The sequence below is a fragment of the Macaca mulatta genome, chromosome 13 (genome assembly GCF_049350105.2).
Source record: "Macaca mulatta isolate MMU2019108-1 chromosome 13, T2T-MMU8v2.0, whole genome shotgun sequence".
NCBI lineage: Eukaryota > Metazoa > Chordata > Mammalia > Primates > Cercopithecidae > Macaca > Macaca mulatta.
The window spans coordinates 92,891,638-92,918,076 of NC_133418.1; the positions used below are offsets into that span (position 1 = coordinate 92,891,638).

The 26,439-nt window shown below is 43.1% G+C and overlaps 1 protein-coding gene across 14 annotated transcripts; it reads left to right on the forward strand.

Moving 5' to 3' along the window:
* On the forward strand, positions 1-26,259 carry DPY30 (dpy-30 histone methyltransferase complex regulatory subunit). Of its 14 annotated transcripts, none has more exons than XM_028831479.2 (7): positions 1-61; positions 302-373; positions 468-515; positions 10,213-10,355; positions 16,100-16,231; positions 16,433-16,485; positions 25,860-26,022. In XM_028831479.2, exons 2-6 carry the CDS (start codon positions 338-340, stop codon positions 16,434-16,436), a joined length of 363 nt encoding a protein of 120 aa, XP_028687312.1. In that variant the 5' UTR covers positions 1-61; positions 302-337; the 3' UTR covers positions 16,437-16,485; positions 25,860-26,022.
* The last annotated feature ends 180 nt before the right edge of the window (positions 26,260-26,439 follow it).

Sequence of the window (26,439 nt, forward strand, 5' to 3'; positions counted from 1 at the left end):
GTTGGTGCTGGGAGTTGGTGGCGCGGTGCAGGGCTCATAAGAACGAACGGCTTGGGCGCGGGTAATCAGCTTCCTTTCCCCCAGTTTCTCACTCATTCTAGGTACTTGGAACTGTCGTAGAGTTTCCAGACCCCACGTAGGCGCCCAGTTGTGGACTGTCCCACTCTGCCGCTCTACTGCTCGGGGTGCTCCCGCGCCCAGGTGGGGGTGAGGGGCGGGGTCGGGGGCTGGGCTGCACTCCATCCTGGCGTCTTCGTGTTGAAATCTCCCAGGTAACTCGCGGCTCTTCTTGTTTTCCAAGACTGGTATCCGGGGACTGTGACTTGCAGGGTCCGCCATGGAGCCGGAGCAGATGCTGGAGGGACAAACGCAGGTATCAGGAGGCCCTGAATTCAGGGTGGCAGTGTTCAGGGAGGCAGCGAGAAAGGGGGGACTTTTATCTCTGTGACCGGTGTTTTGTTTTCTAGGTTGCAGAAAATCCTCACTCTGAGTATGGTCTCACAGACAACGTTGAGGTAACTCGCTCAGTTCCTATGCCTCATCTGTGTTGTCTCTTGCGAGCTGGAGAAAACTTGGAATCTGCTTTTACTAGGTTACTATGCACAAGGGAAAACTTTGTTATCGTGAACTGAATGGTATCAAGTTATGGGTAGCTTGTTTTATTAGTACTAATGCTTCTTGGTGTGCAGACATACAAATTAGGTTTGAGCCAAAGGATTGAATTTTTATTACGAAACACATTCTTGAGGGATACTGTCTAAATCATTTTGCTTGGTGGCTTTTAATCCATCTTTTGGGATGTTGCTACGTAAAAATCGCATATTAAAATTAAGAAACCCTTCGTTGGGCACGGTGGCCCACGCCTGTAATCCCAGCACTTTGGGAGGCTAAGGCTGGTGGATCACCTGAGATCAGGAGTTCCAAACCAGCCTGACCAGCGTGGTGAAACCCCGTCTCTACTAAAAATACAAAAATTAGCCAGGCATGATGGTGGATGGCTGTAATCCCAGCTATTCGGGTGGCTGAGGCCAGAGAATCGCTTGAATCTGGAAAACTGAGGTTGCAGTGAGCTGAGATCGCGCCACTGCACTACAGCCTGGGCGACAGAGTGAGACTCCGTCTCAAAAAAAAGAAAAAAAAGTAAAAAATAAAATTAGGAAATCTGTTGGTCTTTGTAGCAGAATAGTGTGCTGGAGGAGTCAACATTTAATAAGTATTTATTTCTTTTTAGAGTTCAGTAACTCCTGGGCTGAAGTGAGAGGATTGCTGGAGCTGGGGAGGTCGAGGCTGCAGTGAGCTATGATCACACCACTGCACTCCAGCCTGGGTGTCAGCACGTGACCCTGTCCCTCTTCCCTTCTCCCCGCCCCCCCCAAAAAATAAGGCCGGACGCAGTGGTTTACCCCTGTAATCCCAGCACTTTAAGGGCCAGTGCGAGCTGATTACCTGAGGTCAGGAGTTCCAGACCAGCCTGGCCAACATGGTGAAACCTCGTCTCTACTAATCCCAGCTACTCGGAAGGCTGAGTCAGGAGAATCACGAATCGCTTGAACCCGAGATCATGCCACTGTACTGCATCCTGGGCGACAGAGCGAGATTTTGTCTTAAAAAAAAAAAAATTAATACAACTTAATTCTACTGCAAAAATGTCAACCTGCCTAGGTTGAAAATACGGTTCCCAACATACTTTCTGGTGACCTTGAACAAGTTACTGAACTTCTCTGAGCCTTATGGGGCTGAAGATACAGGCAAATTGCTTAAGAGTGTGTGTGGCACATAGTAAAATATTAGAAATTTTTTGTTTTGTTTTTGTTTTGTTTTGTTTTTTTTTTGAAACGGAGTCTCACTCTGTTGCCCAGGCTGGAGTGCAGTGGCAAGATCTCGGCTCCCTGCAAGCCCCGCCTCCCGGGTTCACACCATTCTCCTGCCTCAGCCTCCCAAGTAGCTGGGACTACAGGTACCCACCACCATGCCTGGCTAATTTTTTGTATTTTTTTTTAGTAGAGACGGGGTTTCACTGTGTTAGCCAGATGGTCTCTATCTCTTGACCTCGTGATCCGCCCGCCTTGGCCTCCCAAAGTGCTGGGATTATAGGTGTGAGCCATCGTGCCTGGCCAAGGCTAGAAAAAATATTAACAGCTATTACTATTATTACTGTGGTTAGCAATGCTTTTATTCTCATTTATCCAAACTGAATCACACGTCTTGTTTTTTAATAAAGCATACAGTCCAGGTATGGTGGCTCACACCTGTAATCCCAGCACTTTGGGAGTCTGAGGTGGGTGGATCACTTGAGGTGAGGATTTCAAGCCTGGCCAACATGGTGAAAGCCCATCTCTACTAAAAATACAAAAATTAGCCAGGCGTGGTGGCGAGCCCCTGTAATCCCAGCTACTCAGGAGGCTGAGGCAGGAGAATTGTTTGAACCCCGGGGGCAGAGTTGCAGTGAGCTGAGATCGTGCCACTGTACTCCAGCCTGGGCGACAGAGTGAGACTCCATCTCAAAAATAAAAAAGTTGGCTGGGCATGGTGGCTGGTAAACCACTTCAGCTCAGGAGTTTGAAACCAGCCTACAAACCCTGTCTCTACAAAAAAAAAAAAAAGAAAGAAAAATTAGCTGAGTGTGACGGTAGGTGCCTACAGTCCCAGCTACTTGGGAGACTGAAGCAGGAGGATCACTTGAGCCCAGGAGGCCAAAGCTGCAGTGAGCCCTAATTGCACCAGTGCACACCATCCTGAGTGAGAGAGCAAAACCTCGTCTCAAAAGCAAAAAAAAAAAGTCACTTTAAAGATACTTAAACAGTACAAAAAAAGGAGAATTTTACATTTATCCACATATTGACTGTTTCTGGAGATCTTCATTCTTTTGTGTAGGTCTAGATTTCCATCTTTCCAAAAGGTATCATTTTCTTCCTGCCCAAAGGGCTTCCTTGAACATTTCTTGTAGTTCACTTCTGCTGGTAAGAAATTCTTTCAGCTTCTGAATGTCTGAAAAAGTCATTATTTTGCCCTTGTTTTTAGAAGCTATTTTTGCTAGTTGTAGATTGCTTCACGGTCTTCTGGCAGACATTGTTTCTGAAAAGAAGCTTGCTATCGTTCCTATCTTTGCTCCTCAATAATGTCTTCTTGCTACTTTTGAGATTTTCTTTATATCAGTGTTTTAAAGTTATTTGGTTGTGGTGTGTCTTGGTGTAGTTTTTTTCTTTTCTTTTCTTTTCTTTTTTTTTTTGTGATGGAGTCTCACTCTGTCGCCCAGGCTGGAGTGCAGTGGTGTGGTCTCGGCTCACTGCAAACACTGCCTCCTGGGTTCACACCATTCTCCTGCCTCAGCCTCCCAAGTAGGTGGGACTACAGGCACGCCCAGCTAATTTTCTTTGTATTTTTAGTAGAGGAGGTTTTACTGTGTTAGCCAGGATGGTCTCGATCTCCTGACCTCGTGATCCGCCAACCTCGGCCTCCCAAAGTGCTGGGATTACAGGTGTGAGCCGCCGTGCTCGGCCAGTGTTTTTCTTTTAATGCTTCTGCTTAGGATTCATTGAGCTTCTTGGATCTGTGGTTTAGAATTTTCATCAAATTTGGAAGAATTTCAGCCATTATTTAAAAAAAATATTTTGCCATCATGGGACGTGACTCATGCCTGTAATCCCAGCCCTTTGGGAGGCCACGGTGGGAGGATTCCTAGAATCTAGGAGTTTAAGACCAGCCTGGGCAACATAGTGAGACCCCATCTAAAAAAAAAAAAAAGAAAAAAGAAAAGTGCGTGCCTATAGTCCCAGCTACTCAGGAGATTGAGGTGGGAGGATTGCTTGAGCCTGGGAGGCCAAGGCTGGAGTGAACCAAGATCATGCCAATGCACTGCAGGGTGGGTGACAGAGTGAGACGCTGTCTCAAAAAAAAAAAAAAAGAAGAAAAAAAAAGACCAGTTTACCTAACTTTTTTTCTTTTTCTTTTTTTTTTCTCGAGGCTGAGTCTTGCTCTATCTCCAGGTTGGAGTGCAATGGCGCGATCTCGGCTTAGTGTAACCTCTGCCTCCCGGGTTGAAGTGATTCTCATGTCTCAGCCTCCTAAGTAGCTGGGATTACAGGCACCCACTACCATGCCCAGCTAATTTTTGTATTTTTAGTTGAGGCGGGGTTTCACTCTGTTGGTCAGGCTGGTCTCAAACTGCTGACCTTAAGTGATCTGCCCGCCTCAGCCTCCCAAAGTGCTGGGATTACAGGTGTGAGCCACTGCATCTGGCCTACTTATGCTTTTTTCTGTTGTGAACATATAGAATATATTATACATGGTTTTTTTTTTTTTTTCTTTTAATGAGACAAAGTCTTGCTCTGTCGCCAGGCTGGTGTGCAGTGGCGCAATCTCGGCTCACTACAATCTCCGCCTCCCGGGTTCAAGCGATTCCCCTGCCTCAGCTTCCCAAGTAGCTGGGAGCCACCACGCCTGGCTAATTTTTTGTATTTTAGTAGAGGTGAGGTTTCACTATGTTGGCCAGGATGGTCTTGATCTCCTGACCTCGTGATCCACCCGCCTGAGCCTCCCAAAGTGCTGGGATTACAGGCGTGAGCCACTGTTCCCGGCCTAATGTATTTATTTATTTATTTGTTTGTTTTTAAGACCGAGTCTTTTTTTTTTTCCTTTTTTTTTTTTTAATTATTATACTTTAAGTTCTAGGGTACATGTGCACAACGTGTAGGTTTGTTACATTAAGACCGAGTCTTGCTCTTTCACCCAGGCTGGGATACAGTGGCATGATCATAGCTCACTGTAGTCTCAAACTCCTGGTCTTCAGTGATCCTCCCACCTCAGCCTCCTGAATAGTTGGGACTAGAGGTGTGTGCCACCACGTCCGGCGGGAATACATTATAATTTTTTTTTTTTTTTGAGATAGAGTCTCGCTCTGTCGCTCGGGCTGGAGTGTAGTGGCGCGGTCTCGGCTCTCTGCAACCTCTGCCCCCCGGGTGCAAGCGTTTCACCTTTTTTTAATTTTTATTTTTTGAGATGGAGTTTTGCTCTTGTCGCCTAGGCTGGAAGTGGCGCAATCTTGGGTCAGTGCAACCTCCACCTCCTGGGTTCAAGTGATTCTCCTGCCTCAGCCTCCCGAGTAGCTGGAATTACCAGCATGTGCCACCATGCCTGCCTAATTTTTGTATTTTCAGTAGAGACGGGGTTTTACCGCGTTGGCCAGGATGGTCTCAAACTCCTGACCTAAGGTGATCCACCTGCCTTGGCCTCCCAAAGTGCTGGGATTACATGTGTGAGCCACCACAGCTGGCGTATTATGAGATTTTCTCCCCCTGTGTCACTGGAACACAAACTGTTTCCAGCCTGTGTGAGCTGCAAGGTTGTTCCTCCTGGTGTAATATAGTTTAGATATTTGTCCCTTCCAAGTCTCATGTTGAAATGTGACCCCCAGTGTTGGAAGTGGGGCCTAGTGGGAGGTGTTTGGGTCATGGGGGCAGATCCCTCATGACTGGCATGGTGCCATCTTTTGGTAATGAGTCAGTTCTTACTCTATTAGTTACCATGAGATCTGATTGTTAAAGAGCCTGGCACCTACTCCTTTCTCTCTTGCTCCCTCTCGTTATGTGACACACCAGTTCCCCTTCCGTCTCTGTCACGATTCATTGCTCCCTGAAGCCCTCACCAGAAGCAGATGCTGGTGCCACGCTTGTGTAGCTTGCAGAACTGTGGCCAAATAAACCTCTCTTCTTTATAAATTACCCACCCTCAGGTATTTCTTTATAGCAATGCAAATGGACTAACACAAGATAGTTATTTCCCTGGCCTTGGGTAGTTGACTTATAACCATCTATTGATAAGCATTCACCTGAAGACTGGAAGGCAATATCTTTAGTCTTTTTCTGTGCAGTTCTTGTCTCCACTCACCTTTCTTCTCTTCAGTGCTCTGCCTTGCAAATTTTAGTTGTTTTGGTCTCCCAGAATTTTCAACTCTGTCTTCTCAACTCAGGGAGACTACTAGGCTCTGTTCACATTCTCTCTCCCTATACTGCATCCTGTAAGTTCTCCAGGCAGAAAGCAGGAAGCTGGGGCAGTCATAGTACTTACCTCATTTCTTCCCTTTTTGTGATCACTGTTCTACACTGTCTTACCAGCTCATTGTTTGTTTGTGGTAGTTTGGATATATCTATTTTTAGATTAGTTCAAGATTTTGACTTAAGTGAAATTGAGCATCACAATTGGCACATAGTAGATAATTCGTAAATGTTCAAATGAAATAAATGGGAGGATTTGGTTAAGAAATTTATTACAGGAGTTATAGGAGTTGCTTAGGCATTGCTCTTTTTTTTTTGAGACGGAGTTTTGCTCTTGTTGCCTGGGCTGGAGTGCAATGGCGCGGTCTTGGCTCACCATAACCTCCGCCTCCCACGTTCAAGTGATTCTGCTGCCTTGGCCTCCCAAGTAGCTGGGATTACAGGCATGTGCCACCACACCCTGCTTGTTTTGTATTTTTAATAGAGTTGCGTTTTCTCCATGTTGACCAGGTTGTTCTTGAACTCCTGACCTCAGGTGATCTGCCTGCCTTGGCCTCCCAAAGTATTGGGATTACAGGCGTGAGTCACCACAGCCAGCCGCACTGCTCTTTCTTATTGGCTTTCTTATTGTAGGCATTATAATGTCATGTAACTCACAAGTTAAAATATTTTTTTCTTTTTTTGAGATGGAGCCTTGCTCTGTCGCCCTGGCTGGACAGGCGATTCTCCTGCCTCAGCCTCCTGAGTCCTGGGATTACAGGTACATGCCACCACGCCTGGTTAATTTTTGTATTTTTAATAGAGGCGGGGTTACACCATGTTGGTCAGGCTGGTCTCAAACTCCTGACCTTGTGATCCACCTGCTTCGGCCTCCTAAAGTGCTGGGATTACAGGCGTGAACCGCTGTGTCCGGCCTAAAATTATTTTCTAAAAAATAGTAACAGGGTCTCACTATGTTGCTCAAGCTGGTTTCAAACTCCTACGCTCAAGCTCCTGCGCTCAGACTCCTGCCTTGGCTTCCCAAAGTACTGGGATTACAGATGTGAGCCACTGCGCCTGGTCCCGAGTAGTTTTTATTGTATACGTATACTGTGACTGGAAGTTAGGACTGTTTTTAGGAAATACACTGTGAGATTTTGAAGTTTGCCGCATTGTCTTTGTTGTGATCAACGTGAAGTTTTGAACATAGTGGATTTTGATTTAGGGGATGAAAATTCATTTAAGATGATACTGTCAGTTTTCAGAAATAATGAAGTTGTATAGTCTTTTCTGCAATGGAAAGGTGACTTTTACAAAGGCTTAGTTAGAATTTCTGAAGTGATGGTGTGCCAATTATCTGTTGAAATTTACTAATGAAAAATAAAATTTTCAGTCCATGGACAAATAAATAGTATTTTATAGATTAAAAAACTTTGTATTTAATAGAAAATTATCTTTTAATTCCAAAATTAGATTGAAAAATCATAAGCAGAAGTTTTCTGACATAGTTATGGGAAGTGTCTTTGGAAACCATGCTATATATGTTACAGATAATGTGATTAAAGGTTTTTTCTCACTTTTACCAAAATAAAATTAAAAGTAGAAAAAGTTTTCTTTGTCGACTCTTTTATATCTAGTTTGAGTATGATTGAAGCAAAAGTTCATTTAAATGAAAGTGCTCTTAGGAATACTGTTTTGTCTTTTTACAGCCATTTCTTATTTATTTTATTTTATTTTTTTGTCTCTTTCATTTTTATTTTTTTTATTGTTTTGAGATGGAGTCTTGCTCTGTCACCCAGGCTGGAGTGCAGTGGTGCAGTCTTGGCTCACTGCAACCTCCACCTCCCAGGATCAAGCGATTCTCTTGCCTCAGCCTTTCAAGTAGCTGGAATTACAGGTGTGCACCACCACGCCTGGCTAATTTTGTAATTTTAGTAGAGATGGGGTTTTACCATGTTGGTCAGGCTGGTCTTGAGCTCCTGGACTCAGCCGATCCCCCTGCTTCGGCCTCCCAAAGTGCTGGTAATACAGCCGTGAGCTACCACATCCAGCCCCCATTTTAAATATCTAAAATGTTTTTTAAAAAGCAACTTTTTTTTTTGGAGACGGAGTCCCACTCTGTCGCTCAGGCTGGAGTGCAATGGCCCGATCTCAGCTCACTGCAAGCTCCGCCTCCCGGGTTCAAGTGATTCTCCTGCCTCAGCCTCCTGAGTAGCTGGTATTACAGGCGCGCACTACTACACCTGGCTAATTTTTGTATTTTTAGTAGAGACGGGGTTTCACCATGTTGGTCATGCTGGTGTTGAACTCCTGACCGCGTGATCCACCTGCCTGGGCCTCCCCAAGTGCTGGGATTACAGGCATGAGCCACTGTGCCTGGCCTTTTTTTTTCCCTTTTTGAGACGGAATCTTGCTGTGTTACCCAGGCTGCAGTGCAGTGGCATGACCTCAACTCACTGCAACCTCTGCCTCCCGGGTACAAGTGATTTTCTTGCTTCAGCTTCCTAAGTAGCTGGGATTACAGGTGTGCACCACCATGCCTGTCTAGTTCTTTTTTTATTTTATTTTTTTGAGACGGAGTCTTTCTCTATCGCCCATGCTGGAGTGCAGTGGTGTGATCTTGGCTCATTGCAAACTTCACCTCCCGGGTTCAAGCGATTCTTCTGCCTCAGCCTCCCGAGTAACTGGGAGTACAGGTGCCCACTACCACGCCCGGCTAATTTTTGTATTATTAGTAGAGACGGGGTTTCGCCATATTGGTCAGGCTGTCTTGAACTCCTGAGTCGTGGTCGGCCTGCCTTGGCCTTCGAAAGTGCTGGGATTACAGGTGTCAGCCACCGCGCAGGCCACAAAATATTTTAATACATTAGTTTTAAAAATGTGAGTGATGGAGGCAATAAGTTACTTTTTAATGCTCTGAATGTTAGCCCGAATTTATTTGATAGCTCCAAAATTTGAGGGTTGTGAAGAAGAAAATATTATTTTTTAAACTTCATTTATTTTTAATTATAATTAATAATTGGTTTTTAGTGTTACTTGTCTGAATGGGGAAAACTTCATTCATTTAAATGTGACACGAATGATTTTTTTGTTAATAATTTGCTTCATTTTGGGGTTGTTATTTACATAATGTATTTTCTTAAACCTGTTCATTTTTTAAAATCATGGATTTATTTATTTGTTTATGCAGAGACACGGCCTTGCTTTGTCGATCAGGCTGGAGTGCAGTGGCATGATCTCGTCTCACTGCAACCTCCACCTCTAGGGCTCAAGTGATCCTCCCACCCCAGGCTCCTGAGTAGCTGGGGCTACAGACACGCACTACCACGCCTGGCTCAATTTTTGTTTTTTTTTGAGATGGAGTCTCGCTCTGTCACCCAGGCTGGAGTGAAATGGCGTGATCTCGGCTCACTGCAAGCTCTGCCTCCCGGGTTCACGCCATTCTCCCGCCTCAGCCTCCTGAGTAGCTGGGACTACAGGCGCCTGCCACTACGCCCGGCTAATTTTTTGTATTTTTAGTAGAGATGGGGTTTCACCGTATTAGCCAGGATGGTCTCGATCTCCTGATCTCGTGATCTGCCCACCTTGGCCTCCCAAAGTGCTGGGATTACAGGCGTGATCCCCCATGCCCGTCCTGATTTTTGTATTTTTGGTAAAGACTGGATTTTGCAGTTTGGTAAAGGCTGGATGTATTTCTTTAAAAAATAAACATAAAGGGAAAAGCATTCTCATCGTGATAAGTAGAGGGTAACCATAAAAATGACAACAGTGAATATAAGACAATGGTAATAAATTTTAGCTCTATTCTCTTGAGTGTATAAGCCTTGGACCCTGAAGCTTGCTGTCTCTGCTGTGACCAGCTTTCTTACTATGATTTGGTGCTGTTTGGTGTCACGTCCAGTTTTTTTTGGGAACACACTCTAAGAAGATACTTACATGAAAAAGAGAAAAAAGGATTTGTGTTTACTCCTACAAAGTCAGAAGGAAAGGGAGAAAGAGTAGGATCTTGAGACATGACATTAGAAGAATGAGATAATGTGGTGCTTTTGGAGAGAAAGAGCTTGAATGAGATTGAAAGATGGGTCTGAATTTATTTTGGGCAGAGAAGTTTGTGGTCTAGTACCATCTTTCTAGTCATTGATTTGTCTTTTCTATTAGTGTCATATTTCCATTAGTTTTGTTTAGCACTCAAAATAACATTTATTTGAAATGTTCATGTACTTTTTTTTGAATTCACTAGAGGATAGTAGAAAATGAGAAGATTAATGCAGAAAAGTCATCAAAGCAGAAGGTAGATCTCCAGTCTTTGCCAACTCGTGCCTACCTGGATCAGACAGTTGTGCCTATCTTATTACAGGGACTTGCTGTGCTTGCAAAGGAAAGGTAAGATAATTGTGTCCACAAATGGAGTTAGTAAAGAAAGCAAAATAGATTCCCCTATGTGAAATATCATTAGTTATGTATAGCAACTTTTTTGTGTGATTTATGGATGTTAAAGTTTTTAAGAAAGTACTCAGCCATAATCTCATAATTCAGACATTTAAATTTTTTCCCACCATTCTTAGATCATATGCATATTTGTAAAGATTTGTGATCATGATATACATGTAATTTTGAATCTTCTTTTTACTTATTGTGATATAACATTTTTCTATGTCTCTCCATAGTCTTCATGATTATAATTTTTTATTATTATTGTTATTTTGAGACAGAGTCTTACTCTGTTGCCCAGGCTGGAGTACAGTGGTGTGATCTCTGTTCACTGCAACCTGTGCCTCCTGGTTTCAAGTGATTCTTGTGTCTCAGCCTCCTGGGTAGCTGGGACTACAGGTGTGTGCCACTGTGCCTGGCTAATTTTTTTATTTTTCGTAAAGATGGAGTTTCACCATGTTGGCCAGGCTGGTCTTGAACTCCTGACCTCAAGTGATCTGCCCGCCTCAGCCTCCCAAAGTGCTGGCATTACAGGCATGAGCCACTGCGCCTGGCCTATTATTATTATTTTTTGAGATAGAATCTTGCTCTCTGTCCCTGGCTGGAGTGCAGTGGTGCAACCCTGGCTCACTGCAACTTCCACCTCGCCGGATTCAAGCGATTCTCCTACCTCAGTCTCCCGAGTAGCTGGGATTACAGGCACCTGCCACCATGCCTGGCTGGTTATTGTATTTTTAGTAGAGACAGGGTTTGGAGTCTCGCTCTATCGCCAGGCTGGAGTGCCGTGGCGTGATCTTGGCTCACTGCAACCTCCACCTCATGGGTTCAAGCGATTCTGCCTTAGCTTCCTGAGCAGCTCAGGCACCCAGTACCACGCCTGGTTAGGTTTTATATTTTTAGCAGTGATGGAATTTCACTGTGTTGGCCAGAATGATCTCGATCTTTTGACCTTGTGATCTGCCCATCTCGGCCTCCCAAAGTGCTGGGATTACAGGAGTGAGCCACTGATCCTGGCCTTAAATTTTCTTAGTAGTAAGAGTACAATTATTTCTCTTTCTTTAACATATTTTCCCCAGTATTTCTCATCTAAATTCTTTTTTGTGTAAGCAAATCTAATAAGAAAATTGGTTTTGCAAGTTAGATTAGTCAACATTTATTAGGTGCATATTCTGTTTTATTCAAAGAATAATAATAAACATTATAATAGCAAACTGACATAACTTGATAAAGAACTTGATGGAACTATGTCTCATCTCAGCCAGGTGTGGTGGTGTATGCCTTAACCCGCACTGCTTGGGAGGCCGAGGTGGGAGGATCGCTTGGGCTTGGGCCCAGGAGTTTGAGGCTGCAGTGAGCTGTGATCGCACCACTGCACTCCAGCCTGGGTGACAGAGTGAGACCCTGCCTCAGAAAAAAAAAAAAAAAAGGAAATATATCTTTTCTTATAGTAAAAGTGAGTTATTAACTTAGAATAATTTGTTTATATAAAAATTATATGAATGAGCAGTAAATATTTGTTTTTGGTGGCTATATTTGTAAATTACTATTTATTTATGACTGTGAGCTATATCTTGGCTCTACTATCAACAATTAAAATATGGGTGTCTTGGCTGGTCTGAAGGTAGTGAGTTAACTTCATTGTTGATAGTCTTACAGATCAAGCTCCTTATTCTACTACTTTTTTTTTTTTTTTTTTTGAGACAGAGTTTTGTACTTGTCACCCAGGGCTGGAATGCAGTGGCATGATCTCAGGTCACTGCAACCTCCACCTCCTGGGTTCAAGCATTTCTCTTGCCTCAGCCTCCTGAGTAGCTGGGATTACAGGTGCCTGTCAGCACACCCAGCTAATTTTTGTAGTTTTAGTAGAGATGGGGTTTCACCATGTTGGCCAGGCTGGTCTCGAACTCCTGACCTCAGGTGATCCACTGCGCCTAGCCTGTTTTTTTTTTGTTTTTTGTTTTTTTTGAGACAGAGTCTTTGTTGCCCAGGCTTGAATGCAGTGGCACAATCTCAGGTCACTGCAGTCTCTGATTCCCAGTTCAAATGATTTTCCTGCCTCAGCCTCCCGAATAGCTGGGACTACAGGTGTGTGCCACCACACGTGACTAATTTTTGTATTAGTCAGTACTCTACTCTTTTGTATTAGTAGAGACGGGGTTTCACCATGTTGGCCAGGCTGGTCTCTAACTCCTGACCCCAGGTGATCTGCCCTCATTGGCCTCCCAAACTGCTGGGATTATAGGCGTGAGCCACCGCGCCTGGCCCTTATTCCCCTATTCTACTCCTTCCCTGCCTTCTCGCTACTGCACTTGACTAGTCTTAAAAAAAAAAAAAAAAAAGGCAAAAAAGGAAAAAAAAAAGGTATCTTTTCTATTTTTTTGCTTTTCCTCTAGGGAAGACTAATATATTAGAAATTTAAAATATTACTGTATTTATTTATTTTTTGAGACAGAGTCTTGCTAGGTTGCCCAGGCTGGAGTGCAGTGGCACAATGTTGGCTCACTGCAACCTCTGCCTCCTGGGTTCAAGCAATTCTTCTGCCTCAGCCTCCAGAGTAGCTAGAACTACCGGCGCCTGCCATCACGCCTGGCTAATTTTTGTATTTTTAGTAGAGATGTGGTTTTACCATGTTGATCAGGCTGGTCTGGAACTCCTGACTTCAGGTGATCCACCTGCCTCGGCCTCCCAAAGTGTTGGGATTACAGGCATGAACCATTACGCCTGGCCTCCAAATATTACTTTAAATGCTAGAAAAACATTTGAAGAAATTTTTAAGTTCAAGCTCCTAAATACATTAAAATTTTTTCTTTTATTGTTAATTTTTTTGAGACAGGGTCTCGCTCTGTCATCCAGGCTGAAGTGCATTGCCGAGATCACCACTCACTGCAGCCTCAGCCTTCTGGGCTTAAGCAATCCTCTCACCTCCGCCTCCTGAGTAGGTGGGACTACAGGCGTGTGCCACTATGCCAGGCTAATTTTTAAGCTTTTTTGAAGAGTTGGGGTCTTACTATCTTGCCCAGGCTTGGAAGTGATCCTCCTTGGACTCCCAAAATCCTGGGATTACAGGCATGAGCTACTGCACCTGGCCAGTAAATCTTTTTTTTGACATGGAGTCTTGTTCTGTTGCCCCAGCTGGAATACAGTAGGGACAATCATGCCTTACTGCAGCCTCAAACTCCCAAGCTCAAGCGATCTTTCCACCTAATGCTCCTGAGTAGCTGTGACTATAGGTGTGTGCCACCATGCCTGGCTGATTTTTTGTATTTTCTGTAGAGACAGGGTTTCGTCATGTTGCCCAGGTTGATTCTGAACTCTTGGGCTCAAGCTGTCTGCCCGCCTTGGCCTTCCAAAGTGTGAGGATTATGAGCGTGAGCCACCATGCCCAGCCCAAGTATGTTTTTGTTTCAAGATGGAGTCTTGTTCTGTTGCGGCAGGCTGGAGTGCTATGGCTTGATCTTGGCTCACTGCAACCTCTGTCTTTGGGGTTCAAGTGATTCTCATGCCTCATCCTCCCTAGTAGCTGGGACTACAGGCATGCACCACAATGCCCGGCTAATTTTTTGTATTTTTAGTGGAGACAGGGTTTCACCATGGTGGCCAGGCTGGTCTCGAACTCCTGACCTTGTGATCTGCCCGCCTTGACCGCCTAAAGTGCCAGGATTACAGGTGTGAGCCACCGCTGTACCCGGCCAAATACATTGTGTGTGTGTTTTTTTTGTTTGTTTTTGTTTTTTTTTGAGACAGAGTCTTGCTCTGTTGCCCAGGCTGGAGCGCAGTGGTGCGATCTCGGCTCACTGCAACCTCCACCTCCCGGGTTCAAGTGATTCTCCTGCCTCAACCTCCTGAGTAGCTGGGATTACAGGTGCGCACCACCACGACCGGCTAATTTTTGTATTTTTAGTAGAGACGGAGTTTCACCATGTTGGTCAGGATTGTCTCAAACTCCTGACCTCGTGATCCACCCGCCTCAGCTTCCCAAAGTGCTGGGATTACAGGCATGAGCCACTGCGCTTGGCCCCAAATACATTTTTTAAGTAAAGAGTTCTGGTAAAATAATTCATCATGTGAACCCTAAATACTACGTGAAAAATCTTGTCTATTTGTAGACAGCTCTTAGGGCTGTTTAAAGTGCTCTGGGAATGTTTTGAGATTATTGTAAACACATTTTCAATATGCCTTTTCATAGTAGAGTTGAAAATAGATGTCTCCCCAGTTTTTCATCTTTGGACTTGTATTCTCAGCAAGAATAATTTACATAGAAGTGTTAATATGGGCCGGGTGCGGTGGCTCAAGCCTGTAATCCCAGCACTTTGGGAGGCCAAGACGGGCGGATCACGAGGTCAGGAGATCGAGACCATCTGGCTAACACGGTGAAACCCCGTCTCTACTAAAAAATACAAAAAACTAGCCGGGCGAGGTGGCAGGTGCCTGTAGTCCCAGCTACTCGGGAGGCTGAGACAGGAGAATGGCGTGAACCCAGGAGGCGGAGCTTGCAGTGAGCTGAGATCCGGCCACTGCATCCCAGCCTGGGTGACAGAACGAGACTCCGTCTAAAAAAAAAAAAAAAGAAGTGTTAATATGAAATATCTCCTCTTAGTTTTATAAATGTGTTTATCTTCTTAGGTGCACTGTAGTTGTATTAAATAGTATTAGAATTATTTAAGTATTTGAAGAAAGAAAGAAGTAGCTTTTAGAAAAGAAACATAACCTACTTATCTGTATTAGTGTTGCTTCTTTGACTAGTCACTTGAGTTCATCTACATGTCTTAGTGATGCTACATCCACTGTCCTATATTATTTTTGTTCTTTTATTGAAGGATATTACACAGAATATTACACATATCATAGGTATACAGCTTGATGAATTTTCACAAACTAAACACACCTGTGTAGCTTGCAGTCAGATCAAGAAACTGAATACTGCCAGCATCTCAGAAGCCATCCATGTGACCCCTTCAAGTCATTATTCTCTCTGGGGTAATGATCATCCCATTGTCAATACATTTTTTAAACATGTTTTAAAATTGAGTTCATAACTAGATTTAAGCCATACAAAAATTTCAGTCTCATTAAACTATTTTGTTGGCTAATTAATTTGCTTGCTTATCTCATTTATTTTATTTACTACAAATGTCCTTTGACTGTGAAATGAAAATTAAACTTAAAAAGATGAGTTTTCATTATGGAACAATATGTTTAAATTAACACATCTAGGAAATATATTTCTAAACTTTGGATTTCTTTTCCCTTACAGACCACCAAATCCCATTGAATTTCTAGCATCTTATCTTTTAAAAAACAAGGCACAGTTTGAAGATCGAAACTGACTTAATGGGAAGAACAGAAAAATTTAGTTGCTACTGTAGATTTACATGATTAAGAGGCAGCTTTAATTGCCATGATTATCCCCCCTTTTTGGATGTATAAGAACCTTCCGGACAACAGAACCTATTTCTGGAATTGCAGAAGAGAACATATTTCCCTTATTTTGATTTAATCACCATAAACCATACCTATTTAATGAGTGTATTCTGTGCAATTTTTTCTCAGATTGTCTTTAACTTTGTTTTTAAAATGACCTTCAAAATAAACTGTCAAAACACCATTATTTTAAAGTAGTTTTTGTTCTATATGACACATATTTTACATGATTGTTTTATGAATTTCTCTTTTTCTTCTGTCTTCAAATGCTGCAGAGTTTTACAACAGAGAGAAAATACAGCAGTCAAGTATAATGTAAAAAATTCAGCCAATTTTTCTCAGCATTGTTTCTGGACCTTTCTGAGGGTGGGATCTGGGCGTCTTCAATGGCTTAACAAGTATCACAGGTGATTCTAATGTACAATAAAGTTGGAGTACTAATAAAAGCATTGCAAAGGGGATACAATATCCTCTAATGTTATCAACATTTATAGTAATAGCTATAATTTATTGCATTCCTACTAAGTTTCAGGCATAGTACATTTTTACTTAAATGATCTCTGATATGGCAGCTCTGCAAAGTAGATATTATTATTCCCATTTTGCAGATGAGGAAACAGACTTGGAGAGGTTAAGTGACATGCTCAAGACAACACTGCTGGTAAGTTTTTGAATGGGAATTCAAATCCGGTTCTACCAATGTGTTGCTGAATTTCATTGCTTCTCTTTGCAATAAAAAGCAGCAGCCAGTTCTTTTTGGGGTCTATTCTCATTGTCCCCTGTGAAGAAATGGAGATGGCTCACTAGCTCAGAAAATAGAGAAACTGCCATAAAAGAGCCAGGAAAAAACATCCACTAGAGCAGTGGTTCTCAAAGAGGAGTGATGATCTCTCCCCACCCCCATTTCCCCAGAGAACACTTGTTGATGTCTGGACACATTTTGGTTGTCACGACTAGAATCAGGTGGGGTTCTTGAACTCCTGACCTTGTGATCCACCTGCCTTGGCCTCCCAAAATGCTGGGATTACAGGCGTGAGCCACCATGCCCAGCTAGGTGGGGTTCTACTGGCATCTAGTGCCTGTAGATGCTGCTAAAACATCTTAACAATGAATAGGACAACCTGCATGCCCATCTTCTCCCTCCCCAAGAATTATCTAGCTTAAAATGTCAGTGCCAAAATTGAAAGAAGCCTATTAAAGTCGTATGTCTCCAAGCTAAACCTGTTAAGGCCTTTGCAAAGTTAGAAATTTAATGCTGATTGGCTGGGCGCAGTGGCTCACGCCTGTAATCCCAGCACTTTGGGAGGCCGAGGCGGGTGGATCACAAGGTCAGGAGTTCGAGACCACCCTGGCCAATATGGTGAAACCCTGTCTCTACTAAAATTACAAAAATTAGCTGGGCGTGGTGGCACGCTCCTGTAGTTCCAGCTACTCGGGAGGCTGATCGGGAGGCTGAGGCAGAAGTCTTGCTTGAACTTGGGAGGCGGAGGTTGCAGTGAGCCAAGATCGTGCCACTGCACTCCAATCTGGGCGACAGAGTGAGAATCTGTCTCAAAAAAAAAAAATAAATAAATAAAATAAATAAATAATGCTGATTAGGTATGCCTTATAGTTTTCTTTAACACAGGAAATACTTATTTTAGTAGAACTGACACTTGTGGGAGGTGCTATGTTTTTGGTTTACATCTGCAGATCTATATATCTGAATAGGAAAAACCTGGACATACTGGGATCTTCTTATATAGTAGTTTTTGTAAGTATTCTATCAAATTTATTTTGGTTATTTGGCTAACTCATAAGTTAATCCACCCAAGTCTTTTTAGTGATTTTTTAACATCTGAGTAGTAATTGGGTAATTTTTTTTTTTTTTTTTTGAGACAAGGTCTTGCTCTGTCGCCCAGGCTTGAGTGCAATGTGATCTTGGCTCACTGCAACCTCCAGCTCGCAGGCTTGATTCTCCTGTATCAGTCTCCTGAGTAGCTGAGATTACAGGTGCACGCCACTGTCCCCAGCAAATTCTTGTATTTTTAGTAAAGATGGGGTTTCACTATGGTGGCCAGGCTGGTCTTGAACTCCTGACCTCAGGTGATCTGCCCACTTTAGCCTCCCAAAGTTCTGGGATTATGGGTGTGAGCCACCACACCCATAATTGGGTAATTTTATTAAGAGATCAATAATCTTTAGCAGTGGTTGTTTACCAACGATTCTCATCAGAGCTACTTGGGGGAACTTTCCAAATATAAGTATAAACAATATAAACATAAAAATCAATATAAAAATACAAATTTTGTACATAATATAAGTATTATGTATGTGTTAAGGGGCTTCTAAAGCTGTCACCTGGTGAACATGACCCAATGGGACAGAGCCTTTTTTGTTTTTGTTTTTTGAGATGGAGTCTTGCTCTGTTGCCCAGGTTGGAGTGCAGTGGTACAATCTTGGCTCACTGCAACCTCTGCCTCCTGGGTTCAAGCGATTCTCCTGTCTCGGTCCCCCCAGTAGCTGGGATTACAGGTGCGTGCCATCGTGCCCAGCTACTTTTTGTAATTTTAGTAGAGACAGGGTTTTACCATGTTGGCCAGGCTGGTCTTGAACTCTTGACCTCAGGTGATCCGCCCGCCTCAGCCTCCCAAAGTGCTGGGATTATAGGTGTGAGCCACTGTGTCCGGCCTGACAAAAATCTTTAAGGCATTCTGATACCTCTGGTTAAGGACCGATTAGAAGATATTCTAGTTTTGGAAGTGTAAATATGCAATACTTGGCCTAGTGGTAAGGGCTGAGAATAGAAATGTCTTTTTATTAATTTTTTTAGATGGAGTCTCGCTCTGTTGCCCAGGCTGGAGTGCAGTAGCTCATTGCAACCTCCGCCTCCCAGGTTCAAACAATTCTCCTGCCTCAGCCTCCCCAGTAGTTAGGACTTCAAGCGCATGCCACTACACCCGGCTAATTTTTTGTATTTTCCTACAGACGGGGTTTCACCGTGTTGCCCAGGACGGTCGCAAACTCCTGAGCTCAGGCAATCTGTCTGCCTCGGCCTCCCAACGTGCTGGGATTACAGGCGTGAGCCACCATGCCTGGCCAATTTTTTTTTTTTTTTAAGAAGTGAGGTCTCACTGTGTTGCCCAGATGGTCTCAAACTCCTGACCTCATGTGATCCTGCTGCCTTGGCCTCCCAAAATGCTGGGATTACAGGTGCAAGCCACTGTGCCTGGCAAGGAATGTCTTTTCCTGGCAGTCTACGTAATACTTACTTGAGTACTTATGTGCCAGGCAGCATGCTAAATATTTACATGAGTTGTCATTTAATCCTTGAACCTGTGAGGTGGATTTAAGTTTAAAAAATTTATCCCTATTTTTTGTTTATTTTAAAAATCACTTTATCAAGGTATAATTGAACAAAAAGCTGTATATATTTAATATATACAACTTGATTACTTTGGAGATAACTATAGATCACTGAAACCATAACTACCATCAAGGTCATAAACGTATTCCTCACCCCTCAAAGTTTGGGGTAGGTTTAATTTTAATTTTAATACGTTATTTATTTAGAGATGAGGTCTTGCTCTGTCACCCAGGTTGGAGTGCAATGGCATGGCCATAGCTTACTGCAACCTTGAAGTCCTAGGCTCAAGTGAGCTTCTTGCCTTAGCCTTCTGAGTAGCTGGGACTATAGGTATACTGCTGAACCTGGCTGATTTTTTTTTTTATTTTAAGCTTTTGCAGAGACGAGTTCTCATTGTGTTGACCAGGCTAGTCTTGAACTCGAACTCCTGACCTCAAGCTATCTACCTGCCAGAACTTCCCACAGTGCTGGGATTATAGGTGTGAGAGCCACTGCACCCAGCCTATTTATTTGTTTTTGAGACGGGGTCTTGCTCTGTCACCCAGGCTGGAGCCCGGTGGTGAGAGCATAGCTTACTCCTGGGCTCAAGTCATCTTCTCGCGTCAGCCTCCTGAGCAGGTGGGACTACAGGTACACACCACCACGCCCGGCTAGTTTAACACTTCATTTATAGATGAAGAAACATTTGAATAATTTCCTTAAGGTTACAGAGGAATTAAGTTTTTGGCAGGGATTCAAACCCATCTCTCTCTGGGTGTGTGTGTGTGTGTGTATGTGTGGCAGGGATTCAAACCCATCTCTCTCTGTGTGTGTGTGTGTGTGTGTGTGTGTGTGTGTGTGTGTGTGTGTGTGTGTGTTTGAGACAGAGTTTCACTCTTTTTGCCCAGGCTGGAGTGCAATGGCACAATCTCGGCTCACAGCAACCTCTGCCTCTTGGGTTCAAGCAATTCTCCTGCCTCACCCTCCCTAAAAGCTAGGATTACAGGCGCACACTACCACACCCAGCTAACTTTGTATTTTTAGTAGAGACGGGGTTTCACCATGTTGGCCAGGCTGGTCTTGAACTCCTAACCTCCAGTAATCCACCTGCCTTGGCCTCTCAAAGTGTTGGGATTACAGGCGTGAGCTACCACACCCAGCTGAGAGTTTCTTAAAGAGTGTAGCACGGTAGCTTCAAGAGTTCAGTTTATTCATGGGCATTATTCAGTGTTATTTTACTGAGAGAATGGAGAGCTTCACTTACTCTCATAAATTGGTTAAATGGAAGTCAGTTTAGAAAGTTACTACTATATGGCCTGGTGCTGTGGCTCACGCCTGTAATCGCAGCACTTCGGGAAACTGAGGTGGGTGGATCACCTGATGTCAGGAGTTTGAGACCAGCCTGGCCAACATGGTGAAACCCTGCCTCTACCCAAAATACAAAAATTAGCTGGGCGTGGTGGTTGACACCTGTAATCCCAGCTACTCGGGAGGCTGAGGCAGGAGAATTGCTTGAACCCAGGAGGCTGAGGCTGCAGTGAACCGAGATCGCACCACTGCACTCCAGCCTGGGTGACAGAGCGATACTCCGTCTCAAAAAAAACAACAACAAAAAAGAAAGTTACTATTATACTTTGGTGTCGTATATTATATGTAACTGGGAAGCATATAAACAGTTCCTAACCTTTGACCATTTAATGCAGACGTTGTTTAGTAAATAAATACAAAAATTGAGTAAAACCTACTGTATCCCTTAAGAGTGAGTTCATGAATTACGTTGGTGGGTGGGTTAGTTGGGAGGATCAGTAGAGTGAATCAGGAATAGATTCCTGGAGGAAATAGAAACCTTGAATTGAAAAAAAAAAAAAAAAGGGAGAAGAGTGGGTTGGATAGAAGGAGATCATCTACCTAGTTCTGATGCACCTAAAGGAAGAATATTGAACTTTTATTTGAACGTCATTTAGGAGAAGGTACAGTGGGATTTTAAGATGGATAACTTTCTGTTAGAAGTGACAGAATTATTTTAGGAGGAGCATACAAAACTGTAGCCAGGTATTTTCCTGGACTGGATTCCAAAATGGCATTAACAATTGGAGGCCTGATGACATATCAGACTGGAAAAATGAGGCACAAAAGATGAACCTGTGAGTGGTTACAACCGAAAATCCACTTATTAAAATACAATCTCTGGGTATAAATTAGCAAAGAAGAAAAGTAATAAAATAGTGGAAAATAGGTCACCAGTGATAAAAGGGGTAGTTGGTAATGAATAATTGTTTTTTAAAAAACCTTGCCAGCCTTTGGCTGGGCATGGTGGCTCACACTTGTAATCCCAGCACTTTGCGAGGCCAAGGCAGGCGGATCACCAGAGGTCAGGAGTTCGAGACCAGCCTGGCCAATATGGTAAAACCCCATCTCTACTAAAAATACAAAAATTAGCCAGGCATGGTGGTGCGTGCCTATAATCCCAGCTACCCGGGAGGCTGAGGCAGGAGAATTGCTGGATCCTGAGAGGCTGTGGAGGCTGCAGTGAGCTGAGATTGTGCCAGTGCACTCCCTGGGGAACAGAGCGAGACCTCCGTCTCAAAACAAAATAAAATAAAACAAAAACTACTTTGCCAGTCTTTAACAAAGCTTTGTGTGTTTTTTTTTTTTTTTGGAGACAGGGTCTTGCTCTGTCAGCCTGAACTGCAGTGGCACAATCATAGGTCACTGCAGCCTTGAACTCCTGGGCTCAAGCAATCCTCCTGCCTCAGCCTCCTGAGTAGCTCGTAATACAGGGTGCGGTACTACAGGGGCATGACACTATGTCAGGCTAATTTGTTTTATTTTTAGTAGAGATGAGATCTTGCTGTGTTGCCCAGGCTGGTCTTCAAGTCTTGAACTGAAGTGATCCTCCTGCCTTGGCCTCCCCAAATTTTGGGATTATAGATGTGAGCCACTGCGCCTGGCTCCTTATATCTTTTGACTCTGTTATTGCACTTCTGACAATCCTAAATATTAATAAATATGGAAAAAAGGGCCGGGCACAGTGGGTCACGCCTGTAACCCCAGCACTTTGGGAGGCTGAGGCAGGCGGATCAAGGGCAGGAGATCGAGACCATCCTGGCTAACACAATGAAACCCTGTCTCTACTAAACATACAAAAAATTAGTCGGGCGTGGTGGCGGGCCCTGTAGTCCCAGCTACTCAGGAGGCTGAGGCAGGAGAATGGCGTGAACCCAGGAGGCGGAGCTTGCAGTGAGCCGAGATCGTGTCACTGCACTCCAGCCTGGGCAATAGAGCAAGACTCTATCTAAAAAAATAAATAAATAAATAAATATGGAAAAAAGCTCTACATAAAAAATTATATTACAAAATATTAGAAATGAATAAATTTTTATCTGAGGAATTATTAAATATCTAATATACTTAGTCCAGTGTTCAGATATACAGTATTTAATAAATGTTGTTTATCAAGTTTGGTTTTCTAAGGTAGACAGAGACAAAGTTGACTGATAGTAGGTTAGAACACCAGTTTTGGTTGAAATCAAAAGACCTCTGTGTTAAACTCTTCTCTTGATTTGTTCAAAATGCTGTGTTACTATTGTAAAATATTTTTCTGATCTACAGGGCTTTCAGTGTTAGCGTGCTTCTAAAGCTATCAGTTGTGGATAAGTAGAATCTAAAAATGGTCAGTTTAATATTGCCGTGTAGATTCAAAATCAAGCCTAAAGATGTAAAAATAAAGGTTTTTTTTTTTTTTTTGGTATGTAGTATATGTATATGGCACAAAATACAAAAGATACACAAAGACATACATTGGAAAGGTTAAATCCTTTTTCCATCCTTCCACCTCAGCCATCCAGTTACTTCTAGAAGTTATTACCGTGAAGTATTCCATGCATATGCAAGTATATGAAATTACAAGTATTCATTCCTATACAAATGGAAGCATACTTTATATATTCTGTAATTTGCTTTTTTCACTTTTTTGAAACTCTTTCCATACTAGTATATAGTCCCATTTCATTCTTCTTCTTTTTTTTTTTTTTTTTAAAGATAGGGTCTCACTCTGTTGCCCAGCCTGGAGTACAGTGGTGTGATCATAGCTCATTGCAGTCTCAAACTCCTGGGCTTAAGCAATCTTCCCGCTTCAGCCTTCCAAGTAGCTGAGGCCATAGGCATGTGCCACTGTGCCTGGCTACGTTTTAAAATTTATTTTTAGTTTTTTTTTTTTTTTTTTTTTGTCTTGCTATGTTGTCCAGGCTGGTCTTGAACTCCTGACCTCAAGTGATCCTCCTGCCTCAACCTTCCAAAGTGCTAGGATTACAGGCATGAGCCACTGTGCCCAGCCACTTCATTCTTTTTAATGGGTGCATATGTATATCCTAGTTTAACAAGTTTCACATTGATGGACATTGTGGTTGTTTCTAGTTGTTTGCTACTACTGAGTGCTGCAGTAAATATTGGATATGCTGTTTTCTTTTTTTTTTTTTTTTTTTGAGACGGAGTCTTGCTCTGTCACCCAGGCTGGAGTGCAGTGGCCGGATCTCAGCTCACTGCAAGCTCCTCCTCTCGGGTTCACGCCATTCTCCTGCCTCAGCCTCCCAAGTAGCTGGGACTACAGGCACCCGCCACTTCGCCCGGCTAGTTTTTTGTATTTTTTAGTAGAGACGGGGTTTCACCGTATTAGCCAGGATGGTCTCGATCTCCTGACCTCATGATCCGCCCGTTTCGGCCTCCCAAAGTGCTGGGATTACAGGCTTGAGCCACCGCGCCCGGCCTGATATGCTGTTTTCTTTCTTTTTTTTTTTTTTTGAGACAGAGTTTTGCTCTTGTCACCTAGGCTGGAGTGCAACAGCAGGATTTCAGCTCACCACAACCTCTGCCTCCCAGGTTCAAGCGATTCTCCTGCCTCAGCCTCCCGAGTAGCTGGGATTACAGGCACCTGCCACCACGCCTGGCTATTTTTGTATTTTTAGTAGAGACGGGGTTTTGCCGTACTGGCCAGGCTGATCTCAAACTCCTGACCTTGTGATTCGCCCGCCTCAGCATCCCAAAGTGCTGGGATTACAGGCAGGAGCCACCGTGCCTGGCCTTCCTTCTTATTTCTTGAAGTCTTAGCTTCATAAGGATTGGCTGTTAATAAAGGTTTCCTCCTTGCTTCCTACTATGAATAATGCTTATGGAGTGTCAAACGAAAATCACTAGTGGATATAATGGAAATTGTTGATAGTAACATGAGAATTGTACAGTATTGTCAAATAAGCTTCTCCTAAAATACAAAGTATTTGCATTATATGAATTTTCCTTAATTTAGGGGAGGTGAATAAATGAATAGTTTCAACTTCTTTCAAGAGTGTACTTGAGTAAGGTAGCTAGAATAAAGTGGACACGGGGAATAATTGTGCCATATATTGAGAGCATCCTAGAGATAACATAATATCTGCTAACCTTTCAGTTCAGTTGCATTGTGGTCTTTATTCAGTTTGACCAGCAAGAAAATTTCAGTAGAGCATTTTAATAGGGAGAAAGCTGAATTTTAAATTAGATGACTAGTTTGGAATGAGACCTAGAATTGTTGCTAGGAGTAGAGGATAATAATAATAACAAATATTTATAAAGAACAGCTTACGAAGCATTTTAACGTACCTTAATCATTCTCACAGCAAGCCTATGAGTTAGATATTACTCCTGTTTGCATTTCACAGATAACACTGAGGCTAGAAAAGGTTAAAGAACTAGATGCCCATGGTCACACAGCTGATGAGTGACAGGGCCAGGACTCAAATCTGACTTTCTAATTTGAAGGGCCTGAAATACTAAGCTTTCTTTGTTTAATTGTATCCAATCTCTCCGCCCCTTCTTTTCCATAGAAACAAAATCAGCAATAAATAACTACAAGAACCATCATAATATAAGCACTTAGGGCAGTTTCCTTTTCTTGAAACTTACAACAAAAAGTTTACATTTCATCAATGATCACTGAGTTTTGGTACTCAGAACAGTACCATGTAATCAGAGCTCCAGCCTTCTTTTTTCTGTTACTTCTAAAAGTAGTGGCTTTGGGCCGGCTGCAGTGGCTCATGCCTGTAATCCCAGCCCTTTGGGAGGCTGAGGCAGGTGGATCACCTGAGGTCAGGAGTTCAAGACCACCCTGGCCAACATAGTGAAACTCCGTCTCTACTAAAAATACAAAAATTAGCTGGGGATGGTGGCGGTCACCTGTAATCCCAGCTACTCTGGAGGCTGAGGCAAGAGAATCGCTTGAACTCAGCAAGTGGAGGTTGCAGTGAGCCGAGATCGAGCCATTGCACTCCAGCCTGGGTGACAGGGCAAGACTGTCTCAAAAAAAAAAAAAAAAAAAAGAAAAGAAAGACGTTTTGGCTACATGGTATGTCCATTTTTTGGTTGCATATGATGTTTTGTGCAAGTTGGTGGAGAGGGTAAAATTTGAGTAAACAAATATACAGTGGAGATTTTAACCTAATTAGAAAAAGGTATGAAAGTCAGAAGTGTTCCAGTAATTGACTAGGCTTTAGGACAGGGATACTGCACAAAATCCTTGGGCTCTAAAGTTGGAGAAGATGGAAGGAGGAGAGGAAACAGAATAGTGCTTCAAAAAGTAAACTTGAATATTAGACAGCCAGTCATCTACTCTGGAATCTATCAGGGGCTTGTTTAGTATGAAACTCAGATATAATTTTTTTTTTCTTTTCTTTTTTGAGACAGGGTCTTGCTGCGTACGTTGCCCAGGTTGGAATGCAGTGGTGTGATCATGGCTCACTGTAGCCTTGACGTCCTAGGCTCAAGTGATCCTCCTGCCTCCGCCTACCAAGTAGCTAGGACCACAGGCGAAGCCGCCACGCCCGGATAATTAAAAAATAAAAATTTATAGAAACAGGGTTTTCTATGTTCTCCAGGCTGGTCTCGAACTCCTGGCCTCAAGCAATCCTACTGCCTAAGACCCCCAAAGTGCTGGGATTATAGGCAGGAGGTACCATGTCCATGCAGTTACAAACATAGTGTTTGCCCCAAAACTTTCATTGGATGTATGCAACTTTCTCTTCCTCTATTCCTACTTTTGCAATGGTGTACTCTGTAACAATAACATTTCCTCAGAGGTCCAAGATAGCCTCCTTTGCTGTGATTCTTACACAATTGTAAAAAAATTATTTGCTCCTGACATTTATGTGTAATACTGGGATTTATAAGATGACAAGGGTGAAAATAATATTTGTTGTGTGCTTACCCTGTCAGGCTATTCGCATTCAGCAGCTCTTATAATCCTAGGTACACTCCTTGAGT